General features: G+C 44.4%; 1 protein-coding gene across 5 annotated transcripts in view; it reads left to right on the forward strand.

Moving 5' to 3' along the window:
• The window catches only part of MECOM (MDS1 and EVI1 complex locus), a 46,264-nt gene that overhangs the window by 13,219 nt on the left and 17,930 nt on the right, over positions 1-15,115 (forward strand). The window contains exons 4-8 of one of the 5 annotated variants that reach the window (XM_084292176.1): positions 715-862; positions 1,715-1,871; positions 7,731-9,087; positions 11,032-11,119; positions 14,009-14,035. In XM_084292176.1, the coding sequence (XP_084148302.1) occupies positions 715-862; positions 1,715-1,871; positions 7,731-9,087; positions 11,032-11,119; positions 14,009-14,035 (1,777 nt within the window). The remainder of the gene's footprint in view (positions 1-714; positions 863-1,714; positions 1,872-7,730; positions 9,088-11,031; positions 11,120-14,008; positions 14,036-15,115) is intronic. The other 4 variants (XM_084292173.1, XM_084292174.1, XM_084292172.1 and 1 more) reach the window with 4 other exon arrangements.

The following is a 15,115-nucleotide window of genomic DNA, read 5'->3' on the forward strand; positions in this document are numbered from 1 at the left end:
GGCTGAGATTGGTTTACCATTGCATGGTGGAGATGCAATTGTTCTAGAAATGTTAGCAGGCAAGGCCCGAATTTTTAATTGCTGCAGATGAATACTAAAAGTCAAATTCAGAGGTGAAAATGGCTTCAAAGACATGCAAAAGAAATCAGGTAGGAATTGAATATCCTGCTAACAGACCGAACAAACTACTAAGAAAAGAACTACATAATTGAACACAGTTAATAAGCATCAAAGACAACTTTACTCTTAATGTGCTGTATTCAGAAGCTTTGTTCTGCTTGCTTTTGCTCATTCTGCCCTCCACCAGTGGAGTTATTCTGGGCTACTCCTGCTGTAAGAAAGATTGACTCCCATCGTAGGAGTGGAGCTGCATCAAGTGATAGGATCCTAGCTGACGTTAGAGTGAGAGCAATAAGGTAGAAATGATTCAGACTGCAGGGAGGAATTACCAGAGTGAAATATTGAGAGGTGGATGGAATAATCTCCTTGGGGAGTGATGGAAGCATCATCTCCTGGAGCATTTGCAAGTGGCCCGGCGAAACATCAGCTGATGTGTTCCTGTGGCACAGAGGAGATGCTCTGCCTCCCAGCAGGGTCAGGCCTGACACACAACGGGCCTGGCTCTGTCAGGGTTGGACCTTCGGGGCTCTTTCTTTTTATTCTGTGGTTATCTGATCTGCCAACTGCTGGTAACCCCTGCTCCTGTTTCTGCAGCCTGGAGAAGCACATGCTGTCCCACAGCGAGGAGCGGGAGTACAAGTGCGACCAGTGCCCCAAAGCTTTCAACTGGAAGTCCAACTTGATACGTCACCAAATGTCGCATGACAGCGGCAAGCACTACGAGTGTGAGAACTGTGCCAAGGTACAGTGAATTTGTAGGCTGCCCGGCATCTCTCGTGTCGCTGAGCCCGCAGGGGCAGCCGGGGTTGGGATACTCGAGGGCGTAGTGCTCCCGCAGTGCTTCAGCCCGTTTCCCAAGGGTTTAAATCTTCACTTTGTGTTTGTTAGCTTCCCACCCCTTTTGATTTGGAAGGACATTACTGCAATATAAAACCAAATAAGAAAAAATCCAGTTTTGGACTGCACTGAGCACAACCATCTCATCCCTAGGGCATCTGTATCACTTCCAGCACGGTGCTTGCTGCACAGATTATTTGTATAAAATTTCGTCGTACCAGATTCCCAGAGCCTGAGCTTTTTGCTTAAGGACTTTCTCACGTTTAAGTACATTTGCTGCAATAATGGGAAATTTGCATTGAGCTGACATTTGTAAGTTGCAGCAAAACCCTAGATACTGGGACTGTGAGTGAGATTTCCTGCTGCCATGTGCCCAGCAAAGTATTTCTATTGCAGTAATGTCTGGAGGTTTCACATAGCCATGGTTTGACTCGTTTTCTGTGGAGGTGTTGCTCAGGAAGTCACTGGCCTCAAAAGCTTGACTTCTAATTGCAGGGGCAAATGCTTCTGCTGTGGTGGCTGCATAGGGGTTAACAGCTCCACCAAATATTTGGCTGATCCTGGGAAACAGAGGCCCCGTCCTGCAGGCACAGCTCCCGCTGATGCCCATAGGCCGTGTTGAGGTGCAACAAGCATCCACCGTTTTTTAATCCTAAAAAGCTCCCAGTAGCTTTGAGGTCTGAATTCTGAAAGACGCTTGTGTTAACTGGCTTCTTCTGCAGTTAAGTTTCTTGGTTAATGAGTACTCATTTCCTAGCAGGTTTTCACGGACCCCAGCAACCTCCAGAGGCACATTCGTTCCCAGCATGTTGGGGCTCGTGCTCACGCTTGTCCAGAGTGTGGCAAAACGTTTGCCACTTCTTCAGGCCTCAAACAGCATAAACACATCCACAGCAGTGTCAAACCTTTTATATGTAAGTCTTCCACTAAACATCTTTGGTTAAGTGTATTTCTTTTGTCGAAAAACAGCATAATCTGCAAGCAGGAGGTTGTGTTGTTCTTCCTTGGCTTCTCCCACTGGTTTCGTGGGGGCTGTGAGTTATTAAATGAGAATTGGGTAATTCATAGTCCGATGCACAGCATTGCTTTCATATGACTTTCCTTTCAGGCAGACACTGTGTGATGTATAAATGTACCCCTTGTCCCTGGGATATTTTTCCACGCACAGATGCAAAAGAGCAAGTGGGGAGTGAGATTTGGCAAGAGGGAGCCGTGCTTTGCACCACGCTGAGCTGGCTGCTCTCCTTCCTGCTCCTCTGGAGGAGCAGCAGCCCCTATGCTGCATATCTGGCTCTGCCGAGCAGGGCAGCATTAGTGCTGGTGCTGGGGAGGGTGGACAGTGCCAGCAGGGGCAGGAAAGGTGTCCCATTCAGCTGGAGGGATGGCACGGTCTGGACGTGTTGGGTGTTAGGCAGAGCCAGCAGGACCTGAAAGCCTGCTTTGCTTTAGAAATGTAATTTTGGGCCACAGGGTCTCTCCAGCAGATAACGTGAGTTTTGCGGGAATTGGAAAATAAACCTTAAAGCCATTGTATATCAGCCAGAGGAGCTTGCCTCCCTGCTCAAGGCTCTTTTACATGCCCTGAATTTAAGTATTGGGTTTAGCTATTAGAGCTTTGCCAACAGCTGCTCCAACAATAAAACTTGCCTGATATGTGGGCCTGACTCTATACCGGGCTATAAATCAGGTCCTCAGAGTCCCAAGGGTTGTGTTTGCTACTTGGCCAGATCCTGGTGTGAGATTGGGGAATCTGGGTGCACAGTAATGTTGCAAGTTGCTTTCTCTCCCTTTCACCAGGGAAGCAGAGGCAAAAAATATTTAAGAATATTGTTCTTGCTAGCGCTAATGTCCTCCACATACTTTTCAGGCACCTGCTATGGCTTAAAAAGCACCTTATGAACACCTCCCTTCCTTGTTCTCTGAACTTCTTCACCTTTTGCTGTTCTCAGAAAGAATTTACCCAGTTTTCATCTTGATGCTTTTTTTTTTTTTTTTCCAGCTGTCTGTATTTTCCAAACTCCTATTTCACACCAAGTCTGACGGGAGAAGTGGCACCCCAGCCAGGCAGCATGTTAGGCACGGCAGGTTGCTGTCGCAGCAGAGGACAGCAAAGCTGCAGCTCCAGCCAATACTGCACGGTCCCGTTTGCTGGAGCGGGCAGCTGCAACTGGGGCATTTGCCTCCTCAGCATATAGAAACCTAGGGAGCTCTAAAATGCTGCTTTGACACATGCTTTGGGTCTTATAATGCCTCGAGGGGAGCAGCAGTGGCTTGCAAGACTAATTTATGGGAAGTCTGTGTCTCCGCCATTGGGTTAGATAGTCCTTTTGATGGGCTTCTTCAGCAAGAAGATGTATAACTAACCCGATCCAATAATAAACATCTCTAATAATTCTTAGACCTAGGATTACAGGTTAAGTAATTACACTTTAAATTTATACTTGTTAAACAACAATAGTTTCTGGCCCACGTAGGGAATCTTCAGCTAGTCCTCTTGCAGCCAGTGCTCGGCATAAAAATGCCAAAGTGGCACCTCTCTCAAATGAAATAATCCTAAAATGTTTTTGTTGCTATTTATTCTGATAAATCAAACCAGCAACCAGTGTTCGTGAAATGCACAGTACGAGAGATGAAAACCCATTGAGCAATCCCTGAATAATAGCCATGTAATTACAGAACAAAAGGGTTTGGAGACCACATGTTGGTAGGCTTTGCTGAGCAATGGGAGGGAGGTAGGGTCACCTCAAGGAGATATCTGTTTTCCACCAGAAGGCCACACACCATGATTTACTCTACCAGTCTGTTTATGGCAACTGTCTCTTATTACAGTACACCGCCCAAGCTTGAGTGAAAACTCACCAACACTAAGGTAATTACTCACTGCCTTCGCAAAATCTCCAGCCTCTCCAAATAGAAACCACATGCCATAATAGACCGAACATATTCAAAATAGTACTTACAGTAATTTTTTTTAATAAGCAGAAAATATGCAAACTTAACTGCTGGCTAATTTGGGGTCCAGAGACGATCGCGGTACGGAGCGTGCTTAAGCACGAGATGAATTTCTGCAATCTGGGAGACAGGCTGGGAGTTTGCGTTAAACCTGGGTCTGTGCAGCAATAAAAGCTGCGAGGAGGGAAGCTTCCCTTACAAGTTAGTTGCTTAAAAGCATGGTGCTAAGATTTAAAGGATGTAATAAGGTGTAACAGGAGAAATCAAACCCAGCTTCTGTTGCTTTGATACGTGGAAGCAATTAAAGTTGATAACCGTCCCCCATCCACTACATTTTAAGCAAAGCTTTACTTGGAAATAAAAGTCATGTGGTGAAAAAGAGGTAGATCTTGTAACAGGGACCTGCCTGAGTAGTCCTGGCTCCTGGGACTCCTGTGGAGGTCGGGGCAGCGCAGGGGATCTGCACAGCTGCTCTCCTGCAGAACCAGAGGGCATTGGGTGAGCAGCTCGCTGCTGCCACATCCCACCCAGCTTCAGGGGACAGTCCCCGAGAGGGAGACTCCTCTGGGGACTAAGGACTTTGGACCTGTCCCCGACATTTCTTTGTCGACCTTGAAAGCCCATGTTTTTAATAGGCTGTTAAATGCAAGAGGCACCTCATTAAATAGCTTTAAATAACTGTCAGCCTCGGAAAGGTGAACTCCTCGGTACAACAGCTAATTGTTTCATCAATATAATAATAAAAAAAAAAAGTATATTTTAATGCTTTTACCATTATCAATTTGATTTTGTTTTAAAGCTGAGATCAGATGCATTAGTCAAATGAATATTTTGCAACTCTCTTTAACAGTTTATAAGGATCTCTCTTTGCATTTCTCCAGGAGTAGAACATACCTCAGTTCTGTTGACTTTTGAGTAGTTTAATGGAGACTAATAAATGGATAATGTATCAAGGCTCTATAAAGGAGAACTTACCAACTCTAGGACAACTACATCTGTGCCAAGAAGCCCCTTTTCCCCCAGTTGCTATTCCGACTGCAGCATTACATTTAATATAATCCTGTAGATAAGGAGCAGGCCCTTAGCACAACCTGGTAGAAAATCAAAAGCCCATAAAATATGATTTGTTTTAAATCATGCACTAACCTAGTTTTGTAAAAGCATGTATTTTTAAAAGGGAAGAGGGGGATTTTCTTTTTTTTGAAGAAAAATACTTTGCCTGATGCTCTACTGTAATGTATTGGGCATAACTCCATCAGTGCAGATGGAGTTTTCCTGCTTGGATGTGATGGGAACTGGCCCGTAATATCCAAGATGAAGGTTGTGCAAGCCTGTGGATGTGCTCACTCAAGTTGTACCGTTGTGGTCAGTTTAATTTTGGTTTCTGTGATCAGCAACGAAATGGGAGGAACTTTTTGTGCAAGAGCTCAGCAGTGATGGTGAGGGCTGCACAAAGCTTCCGTAAGCTTAACCGTGGGGTCCTGATACTGTACCTGAGGTATGGCAATGAGTTTCTTCGGTGTTAGAAGAGATCTTATGCCTGGGATGAGGCTAAAAATAGGAGAAAATAGCAGAAAATGAGGGATTTATATTGCAGCAAATCAACAACAAATAGTTCTATACTAAATAAAAAATAGTTTCATATCAAACAGGCAAATAAAATATTTTCCTAAAAGAGAAACAGAAGGCACTTATTAAGAGAAAATCAAACATTTTAAAGGAACAAGAGCAGCTCTACTCTACTCTACTCTACTCTTTTTTTATTCTTCTTTTTCGTTTTTTTTTTTCCTTTCTCTTCTGTTTCTTTCCTTGTGAATGAAGATTTCCAACAGGAACACTAACTGATATACAGCAACAAACATTCTTCCTGAATTACCGCATAGCAAATTTCCTGTGCTTGGGCCCAATTCTGCGCTCTTTACCCCACGAATTGTCCCAGGGCTGTCAATGGGGCGTGAATAGGGAAAAGGGGTGGGTGCAGCGTGGGCAGGATCAGGCCCTCGAACAATGGGAGCATTGTTGCTGAGATATGGAGCAGCCTACTGAAGAGGTAAACAGTCGAGACATGACAACAAGTGGTCAAGTTTCTCAAGGGCAGCGATCTGGACGAGCAGGAAGGTTAGCGCAGGCCCCGGTGCGAGTGGAAGTCAGGGGACGTGATTGCAGTTCATGGGAACCAACAGTGCAGGATGGGATACATTCAATTCAGTTTCCTTTGCAGGCTGAAAATAGAGCCATTGTAAATTATGTCAGTCTGTCTCAAATCATGAAAATGATTGTTAAAAAGGCCTCAGAATACACAATGTGCATTGTTGTGTGGCTTTGATGTGTGAAAGATGAGAGCCTATGATATAACGCAAATTAAATAAAAATACAGTGGCAACATGCTTTTTCCTGGCTGGGAAAAAAAGGGGGGGGGGATTTATTACAGAGGGATAACACTGCTTACTGATAATGTTGTTGCCTTGTTTTTAAACAAAGCTGGAGCTGATACCAGTAGAAGCAAGTTAGTCCAGAGGCACGGACAAATATTAGCGCGTTGAAGAGCACAGCACATAGCGCAGCTGGGGACTTGCCTGCTGTCCCTGCTAGTCCAAAGGGTGGGAAAAGAGGCCAGAAAAAAATCATAAAAATGGTAACCTACGCTAAATGTAAGAAGGGAAAAAAATCGATGTGAAGATTTTATTGGGAACTAAAAAAATTCCATTGGCTTCATCAACATGATTCAATCTCCGCAGTGGTGCATCTTGCTCTGTGCTGGTGATGGGGTGACTTTCAGCCTCCTGATACCAAAGTTGCTATCTGGAAGCTGTGCTGCAGCACGATGAGTGTCACAGGCCAGCTCAGGCCCAGGAGATCAAGGCAGATCTCCCCTTGGCTTTCTCCAAGTGCTTCTTTTGTGAGGCTGAAGTTACTCTCATCCCAGAGGAGCTTGAAAGGAAATCCATTGAGCTGTTCTGAGCATCGGACACGCAAACAAATACAGCTGCATTTTTAAAGGAAATTGTTGTTGAAATACGGTGTATTTTTTTCGTGTGTAAGAAACAAATAAGCAATATTAAGACTAGTAAAGTTATTAAAACATGGATTTATAGTTATGGCTTCTAAGGCACCTGTAGGGACCGTATGCATTACACGTATAGAAATGCTTTGGGCTTGCAAGAGTACCAGACTGAGGTTACTCGAGAAGCTGTAGCCTGGGCTTTCATGAGATTAACTTCTTAATTGTAAATCAAAAATAATGTCTGTTAATAATAGTATGCCCTTGGGAATACCTGGTTGTCTTCTCCTTTGCCTCTTTCATTTCCTTGGGTCTTGCAGGCTGAGAGCTCTGCCAGGCAGCTCTGTCTGTCTCCTGCCTGGCCCTGCAAATGTTTCTGGCTAACTCACACGTATGCACAGTGATGCTGACGGAGGCATTTGGGGACATGAGTGCCTGCTCATCAGGAGCACCGTGGGTTCATCCGTGTCACAGCACCAAGCCATGGCTCATGGCAGGGCTCTGGGTGCTAATGCAATGCAAAATAATGGTATCGAATGTGCAATGCAAAGAGCAAACAAGGAACCAAAAGCATTATCTTTTAGTGATTTCAGACCTGCTCTGGTTTGTTGGAGGGGGTTTTTTGGTGCTGTCTTTAGACATTTGTCTGCTTGGATGCCTTGCTTTGGAACAGTACAATAGCTTTTGTGCACCCAGACTTCTCCTTAACGGCTTCCTAATTGACATTTGGAGGGTAAAAATGGTTTTATTTGCAAAATTTTGAGGGTGGGGGCAATTACCATAAAGCCTGAGATTTGTTGTTGTTGTTGTTTACATACAGGTGAGGTCTGCCATAAATCCTATACTCAGTTTTCAAACCTTTGTCGACATAAGCGCATGCATGCTGATTGCAGAACCCAAATCAAGTGCAAAGACTGTGGACAAATGTTCAGCACTACGTCTTCCTTAAATAAACACAGGAGATTTTGTGAGGGCAAGAACCATTTTGCAGCAGGAGGATTTTTTGGCCAAGGCATTTCACTTCCTGGAACCCCAGCTATGGATAAAACGTCCATGGTTAATATGAATCATGCAAATCCGGGCCTTGCTGACTATTTTGGAGCCAATAGGCATCCTGCTGGTCTTACCTTTCCAACAGCTCCTGGATTTTCTTTTAGCTTCCCCGGTCTGTTTCCTTCAGGCTTGTACCACAGGCCACCTTTGCTACCTACTAGTTCTCCTGTTAAAGGACTACCGAGCGCAGATCAGACAAACAAAAGTCAAAGTCCCCTCATGACCAGTCCTCAGATACTGCCAGCCACCCAGGATATTTTGAAGGCACTAAATAAGCAACCATCTGTAGGGGAAAATAAGCCAGTGGAGCTTCAACCAGAGAGGTCCTCTGAAGAGAGGCCGCATGAGAAACTCAGTGACCAGTCAGAGAGTAGTGACCTTGACGATGTCAGTACCCCCAGTGGCAGTGACCTGGAAACCACCTCTGGCTCTGATCTGGAAAGTGACATTGAAAGTGAGAAAGAGAAATTTAAAGAAAATGGTAAAATGTTCAAAGACAAAGTAAGCTCTCTGCAGAGTTTGGCTTCAATAAATAATAAGAAAGACCACAGCAATCATTCCATTTTCTCACCATCTTTAGAGGAGCAGACTGCGGTGTCAGGAGCGGTGAATGATTCTATAAAGGCTATTGCTTCTATTGCTGAGAAATACTTTGGTTCAACAGGACTTGTGGGGCTGCAAGACAAAAAAGTTGGAGCTTTACCTTACCCTTCCATGTTTCCCCTCCCATTTTTTCCAGCATTCTCTCAATCAATGTATCCATTTCCTGATAGAGACTTGAGACCGTTACCCTTGAAAGTGGAACCCCAATCACCCAGTGAACTCAAGAAGATCCCAAAGGGAAGCTCTGAGTCTCCCTTTGACCTCACCACTAAGCGTAAGGAGGAGAAGCCCGTTACTCCCATACCCTCAAAGCCAGCAGCTCCGCCTGCGGCAAGCCAGGACCAGCCTCTAGATCTGAGCATGGGCAGCAGAAGTCGAGCCAGTGGCACAAAACAGGCCGAGCCTCGGAAAAACCACGTCTTTGGTGAAAAGAAAGGAGGCGACCTCGAGCAAAGGAAAGCGTCCGAGTCCTCTTTGCAGCACGCCCGACCGACTCCCTTCTTTATGGATCCCATTTACAGGTAACGCTGCTCTCTGGCACCCTTTGGTACAGCAGTTAGGTCTGCATGGGACAACCCCGTCCCCCTCCTGCTGACCCTACAGCGGTCACTGCAGGGGGAAAGGGGCAGGCTGCTTGCCAACCTGCACACCCTGGGTGCGGTAATGCCGTAATTAGCAAATTGTCATTACTGCCCTACTTGCACTGAGTTGTCGGTTTAACCTGTGCAGCCTGATGTGCAGGACTGTAGCTCATAGATGCATTGGCATCAGTAGTAAGTGGTTTTATATTTACTGTGTGTTTGACAGCACTGGTTTGCCACAAATTACTTTTCTTCCAAAATGCTTCCAACCTGGCTTTACTGCCTCCTGCATCTTCTCTTCCCTGGAAATCAGAGTGCATCCCAAAAGGCTGCCAGTTGTGCACCACCCACTTTGTTCTTCCTGAATTAAATGGCAAGATCTCATAAGTACAACAAGAAGCAAATTTATCCGGAGGTGTACAAAAAGTATGGAAATTGAGAGTGATTTCTGCCCCTTTTAGCTTTGATTTGAGTAATGGCTGGATTTATCTAGGCATTTCATTAGTATAATTGAAGGCACAATGTCCCTGTGTGTACAAAGCCTAACCATGGGTTAGTTAATCTGATCTACCTTATGAATCAATGGGAGCCTTTGTGTTGGCTTTGACGGGCACACAAGCAGACACTGTCAGTCAAGCGAGGTTTTGAAAACCAGTTGTAAAATCCCGACCCCTCGGTGTCTTCCAGTAGAGCTGACACCAATCTCCCTGGGATCTGGATTTCACCTACATCCTGTGTACGTCAGCCCCCGTTTGTGCCCTTTGCCTTTCTGCTTCCATATCTGCAATCAGCTGAAGTCATGCATCTAAATTAGTCTAGGGGAATATCAGCCAAAAAAAAATGTTTGTTTATAATCTAAATGACCAATTTTACAGCCTATTGTTAAAAAAGCTATGTCCATGAAAACGATTTTAATTTATTACTTTATCTAAAAAGAAATGCTATGGGCATAGTTCTTGCACAGTGCTCTCACCTAAGACAACAGGTATTCATTGTGAAGAAACATGGTCTGATGCTATTTATTGAGATGATTTTATTTATGTCAGATTGATATCTGTATTAGACCATAGGTGTTTGTGTCACGGTGATTTTAAATGCCCGAAGCAGTGGAAATAATGATTCGTGTTTTGTGGTCCTGCATTACAAACAAACAAAGCCTATAGAAATTCTGGCAACATAGTACAAGGGTGCTTGTTACTGAGCCTTCCTTTGCCACGAATTACATCTATGTAAGGACAACAGGATCTGTCCCTTAAACCGTACACATCAGTGACAGGAAAAGCAAAAAGACCTCAAATTTCCACACTGCTTTCAATCACCCACACTGTGCTTCACAGCCTAAATGCACACATTCATTGATCACAGTCTTGCTTGGTGGAAGGTCAGCTCCAGTGCCTTCCTGCAAGCCTACATTTCTCGTACAGCCCCCCTTAGGGCCACCTTGGCATGCACAGAGAATGGTCTCCAGGATGGTGACGGCGAGGTCTCGCATGGGCAGGCGAGAAGGCACCTCTTGCTCACAGCTCCTGTTGCCCTGAATTCCACTCCTCTGAGTGGAGAGCATACTTGGTCACCTTATTTCTTCATAAAAATCCTCGGTAGTTAGTCACTGGTTTTTGCTATCATTATTGCTGGTCTTTTGAAGTGGGATTACTTCCTATGTAAAGGGCACGATCGCCCTTCAACGGCGGTCCTCAGCCCCCGCCCGTCATAAAGAGCCGTGTGCGGGAACCCGGGGCTGACTGTACTTCCTTATCTCTTACCATTACCTCTGAGAAACAAACTGCTTGATGTATAATCGACTGTTTTAAACATGAGTAGCTGTATAATTATTAATATCTGAGACTGATTCATCATAAGCAAATCTAATTTTAACATTTACAGAGTAGAGAAAAGAAAGTTAACTGACCCACTCGAAGCTTTAAAAGAGAAATACTTGAGACCTTCCCCGGGATTCTTGTTTCATCCACAAGTAAGTATTTTTGGAATTTTGATGTTGTAAACAAGCCTATTGGTGCTTCAAAGCAGGTGCAGAGAAATGAATGCGGTCTTAGTCATTTTTGGATTTCCTAAAACACACAGTTTTTGCTTCACCATTGTGGTGGAAAAGCGTAAGCATTGTTCTGGGCTTCTTGATGTTTTGCAGATGAAACAACATGTTTTGATTATAGAGGAAGCCAGATTCGAACTACATGTATGTTTTAGAAGCGTGTTCCTCCATAACCATAGCGTCGCCACCAACGGTCGCAGCTGCCCATCTTTTTCAGGGCCGCTGCAGTGGAGGCAGTATTGCCTTCAGGGAGTCGGTGTAGATCCAAAGTTGGGCAAGCAAAACTGAGCATCCCAGTTACTTGCTTACTTTTATACAATCAATTGTTTTGCTTAATATTAAAGGACTCCCAGAAAAGAGAGAAAACCTTCTACCCAATACATTCAACCCTCCTAATGCAAACGTCCCATCTAGCAGTCATGGGTGATAGCGTGTGTAGTGACGCTGTAGGGTCCTTTCTCCATGCCTGAAGCCATGCTATATGAGAGGGCTGCTGTGTTGTTCATAGACCAAAATCCTGCTTCTTACTTGCTGAACAACAATTTATGAGGGTGTCCTTGAAGCAGAACAACAAGCACAGTGTGTATGCACTATAGAAAGAGTACATGTGTGCAGTCTGCACGTTTCTTTTCTTCAGCAGCACTGCACATTCATTCTGTTCTCCTCTTCTTTGCTCGAGGCAGTTTTGCAAAAAAAAAAAAAAAAAGTGTGCAAAATAAATAAATATTTTTGCAAAAAAAATATCTTACTCTTGAAATAAAATGCTATGTGTTATTTGCAAATTTAAACCCCTTGCTGACTATGGGCAGTTTCACCCTAATAGTGACACCCACATGGGTCTTGTGCAGCCACGAGCTCCTGTCTCTGGTGCAGCTTCCTCTGAATTCCTGGGCAGACCACATCACCAGTCTGCCACAATTTGCCTTTTTTTTTTTTTTCCCAGTTTACCCAGATTGTACAGAATACATTCTGAAGCATGGGACTGGTGGAGATGTGGGAAGGAGAGCTGATGGTGTGTCTTGTTGCAGATACACTGCCGTAATGCTCTTGCACAGGTGGAGAGTGCAGAAGCACCACAGGTCTTCCCAGTTCCAATGCCTGTAGGAAGTGAAGGGTCTATTAAGTATTAAAATTGTTGAGGATTTATGTACAAGGTTTAATAGCAGCTCAGCACCTCTTGCTGAGTTATCCTATTTGCCAGAGTTCTGAAGTGACAAGTAGAAATTCCCAGTCCGTAGCAGGTAGTATTAATGCACCGATGCACAACTGGGAGCTGAATCCTCTTTGTCTCCCCTGGTGTAAAACTGGCCGGTTCATCAAGTAACTGATCCTGTTAGAACAAAATAAAGGGCTGTACATTAATGGTAAATCATTCAAATTAGGCTATTTAAGGTGCTGTATCAATGGAAGAATTAATAACATTTTGCTGAGTCCTTGCTGGATTTTCAGGTGTAAATCCTTGTTGAGTTAGTTGAAGGGACTGCAGGCTTCAGCACAAGTTGGTCTGATGCCATCAGCAGGTGTGGAAGGAGGTTCTTGGTATAAAATTGCACTATTAGGAGGTTGTTTGGGATGGGAAGGAACTGGATACTTTTCTACAAAGCTTTGTGTGAGTGGGTTGCATGCCAGGGGGAAACCTGGAGGAAGATCTGTAGGGTGCTAGGAGAGGGTGACGTGGGCGTTCAGGTGAACTGGAAACAAGGGGAGTTCTGCTACTAGTGGGCAGGATCTGCCCCCTCCTGCACTGCTTAGACCTCTCCTTGGTGCCTGTGGAAAGTCCCAGCACCGTCACCACACCAGATGCCACCTCTGTGCTGCTGGGGCTGGCCGGGGGCAGAGTCCTCTCCCCGCGGTGCTGGGGCTGTGCCCTGCCAGCCGCAGTGCAGGGCAGGGGGATGGCTGCAGGCTGCTTGTGCTGCTGCAAGTGGCTGCAGGGTTTTCCTGCCGTGTTTCCAGCCGCATTCTGCCTTTTTTGCCCATCCCTCCACATTGCTCATTTGCAATAGAAAAAAAAAATCCAGGGTAAAGACTGGCTTTCTTTTTGCCACTTACCTGTCCGCTTGGTTAAAGTGTGTAACTTGTGAGTTGGGAAGATAGAAAAGTCATCGGCGTGACATGCACTCATAATACACTGTAAAAAAAAAAAGGAAACCACCATCACATGTCCTGTCAAAAAAGTAAATGTCCAAATTTGCTTTCTTGCTGACATGGATAGAACGGAGCCTCCTGTTTGCAAAGGCAGAGTTTGGCGCGGCGTTTATAGAGGACTGGGGAACGGCTCGCAGAAAAGTGTTGTTGTTTTATAGTCCCGTTCGCCCCTGTAAAAGCGCAGGTGTGGACTGCACCACAAGTTTTCATTTTCTGCTGGCAGGCCCTGTCTCTGTAAAACAGGAGCAAAATATTTGTCATTGTTTGCATCCTACAAATTTGTATTTCTATAGGTGAATTTATTTCTGAAACTTTCCATTTGATTAAACAAGAGCTTAATTTTTTAAACTTGCTAATAGGACCACTAACAAGCAGATCTTTAAAATAGGTTTTGGACTAGAGATTAAAGGCATAAACCCTGCAGTCCCTGCAAAACTCCTCCCAGTGCCAGTGGCCAAAAGCTGCGAAAGATTAGGTCACGTAATTGTATTTCACAGTAATTTGCTGTTACAAGTGTTTTTAGAGGGAGAATGCCCCGATGCAACAAATCATCCAGGATAATGTCTTAATTAGTATCTTTAAATAAAATCTTAATTAGTTTGATTGCAATGAGGGTTCCAATGCAGGAATAATGTGTTGTTTTTGTTTCAATTTTGCTCCCAGTTCCAATTGCCTGATCAAAGAATTTGGGTAAGTTCATTGCTTATATTTTTGATTTAATCATTGTGAAATAAATTGCGTAAGAAAAATATAATATGAAAGATAGCTTACCACACAATCACGGAGCATGCCACTCTTTCCTACAGTGTGTTGTAGCTGTAGCGGATAAATATCTGTTATGTCCAATTGGCTTTATTTTCACTCATCTAAGCCTGCAGTTTTTATCTGGTGAAGGCAATGGGAGCTTTACCTAAGTAAGGGTTTCAAAATGAAGTCTTTGTTTATATTTAACTGAAATCATTCCAAGGCGTTTCCTTCAGAGATTGCAGTGAAAATTTTCAGGCTGAAATCTTGTTAGATTGCAATAGTTATAAATATTTAATCTGCATTCTAGACATTAAAATATAGAGCCTCGGAGGGCTGCACGTTTCTGTCTCATATTGGCTTCAGTGGGAGTTAGTCACTTTAATAGCGTTGAAGTTTTGAGCTTAATTGCTCATTGCTGTACTTAAAGCCCAAATAAAACACCCATTTATTTGCGGTGCTTGTGTCAAATTTGTCCTGTATGTGCAGTTACATAGAGTCCTCCTTATGTGAACAGGAATTGTGCTTTCTGTATCTGTGGGATAAACTTGAGCATGCTCTTCTATTTTTATAAAATGTTATTTTTAATATGTCTAAATCGCTCTAGAAAAAAAAAATAAAAAGAGCCACAGCAACTGCTTTTGCAGATGCAAGTGAAATAACACCGTGTTGTGCTCTCCCATTGCTGGCCCTCGCTGCACGGCGATCCCATAAATACTTGTCCCAGATTTTTCCCAACCTCGCAGCTTCGGGTCTCGGAGGGGAGAGCTGGAGCCGGGTGGCTGTGGCTCTAGGCCTGACTCATGCTCGCTCATCACTTGCAGTGAGACATGGACTAATTGCACAAGGTGTAGCCAGGATTTCATAAAACATGGGCTGAGGAGGCAATATGCTCCCTCCCATGTGCATCCCAGCATGGGGTGCCCAGGAAGGGCGCTGTCCCAGCTCTCTTCCACATGCCTGCAGTCCACGAGCAGCCATGGAGCTCTGCTTTGTGTCCACATGGCTTTAAAGCCCTGTTTTCTA

Source organism: Netta rufina (genome assembly GCF_964035555.1).
Source record: "Netta rufina genome assembly, chromosome: 9".
NCBI lineage: Eukaryota > Metazoa > Chordata > Aves > Anseriformes > Anatidae > Netta > Netta rufina.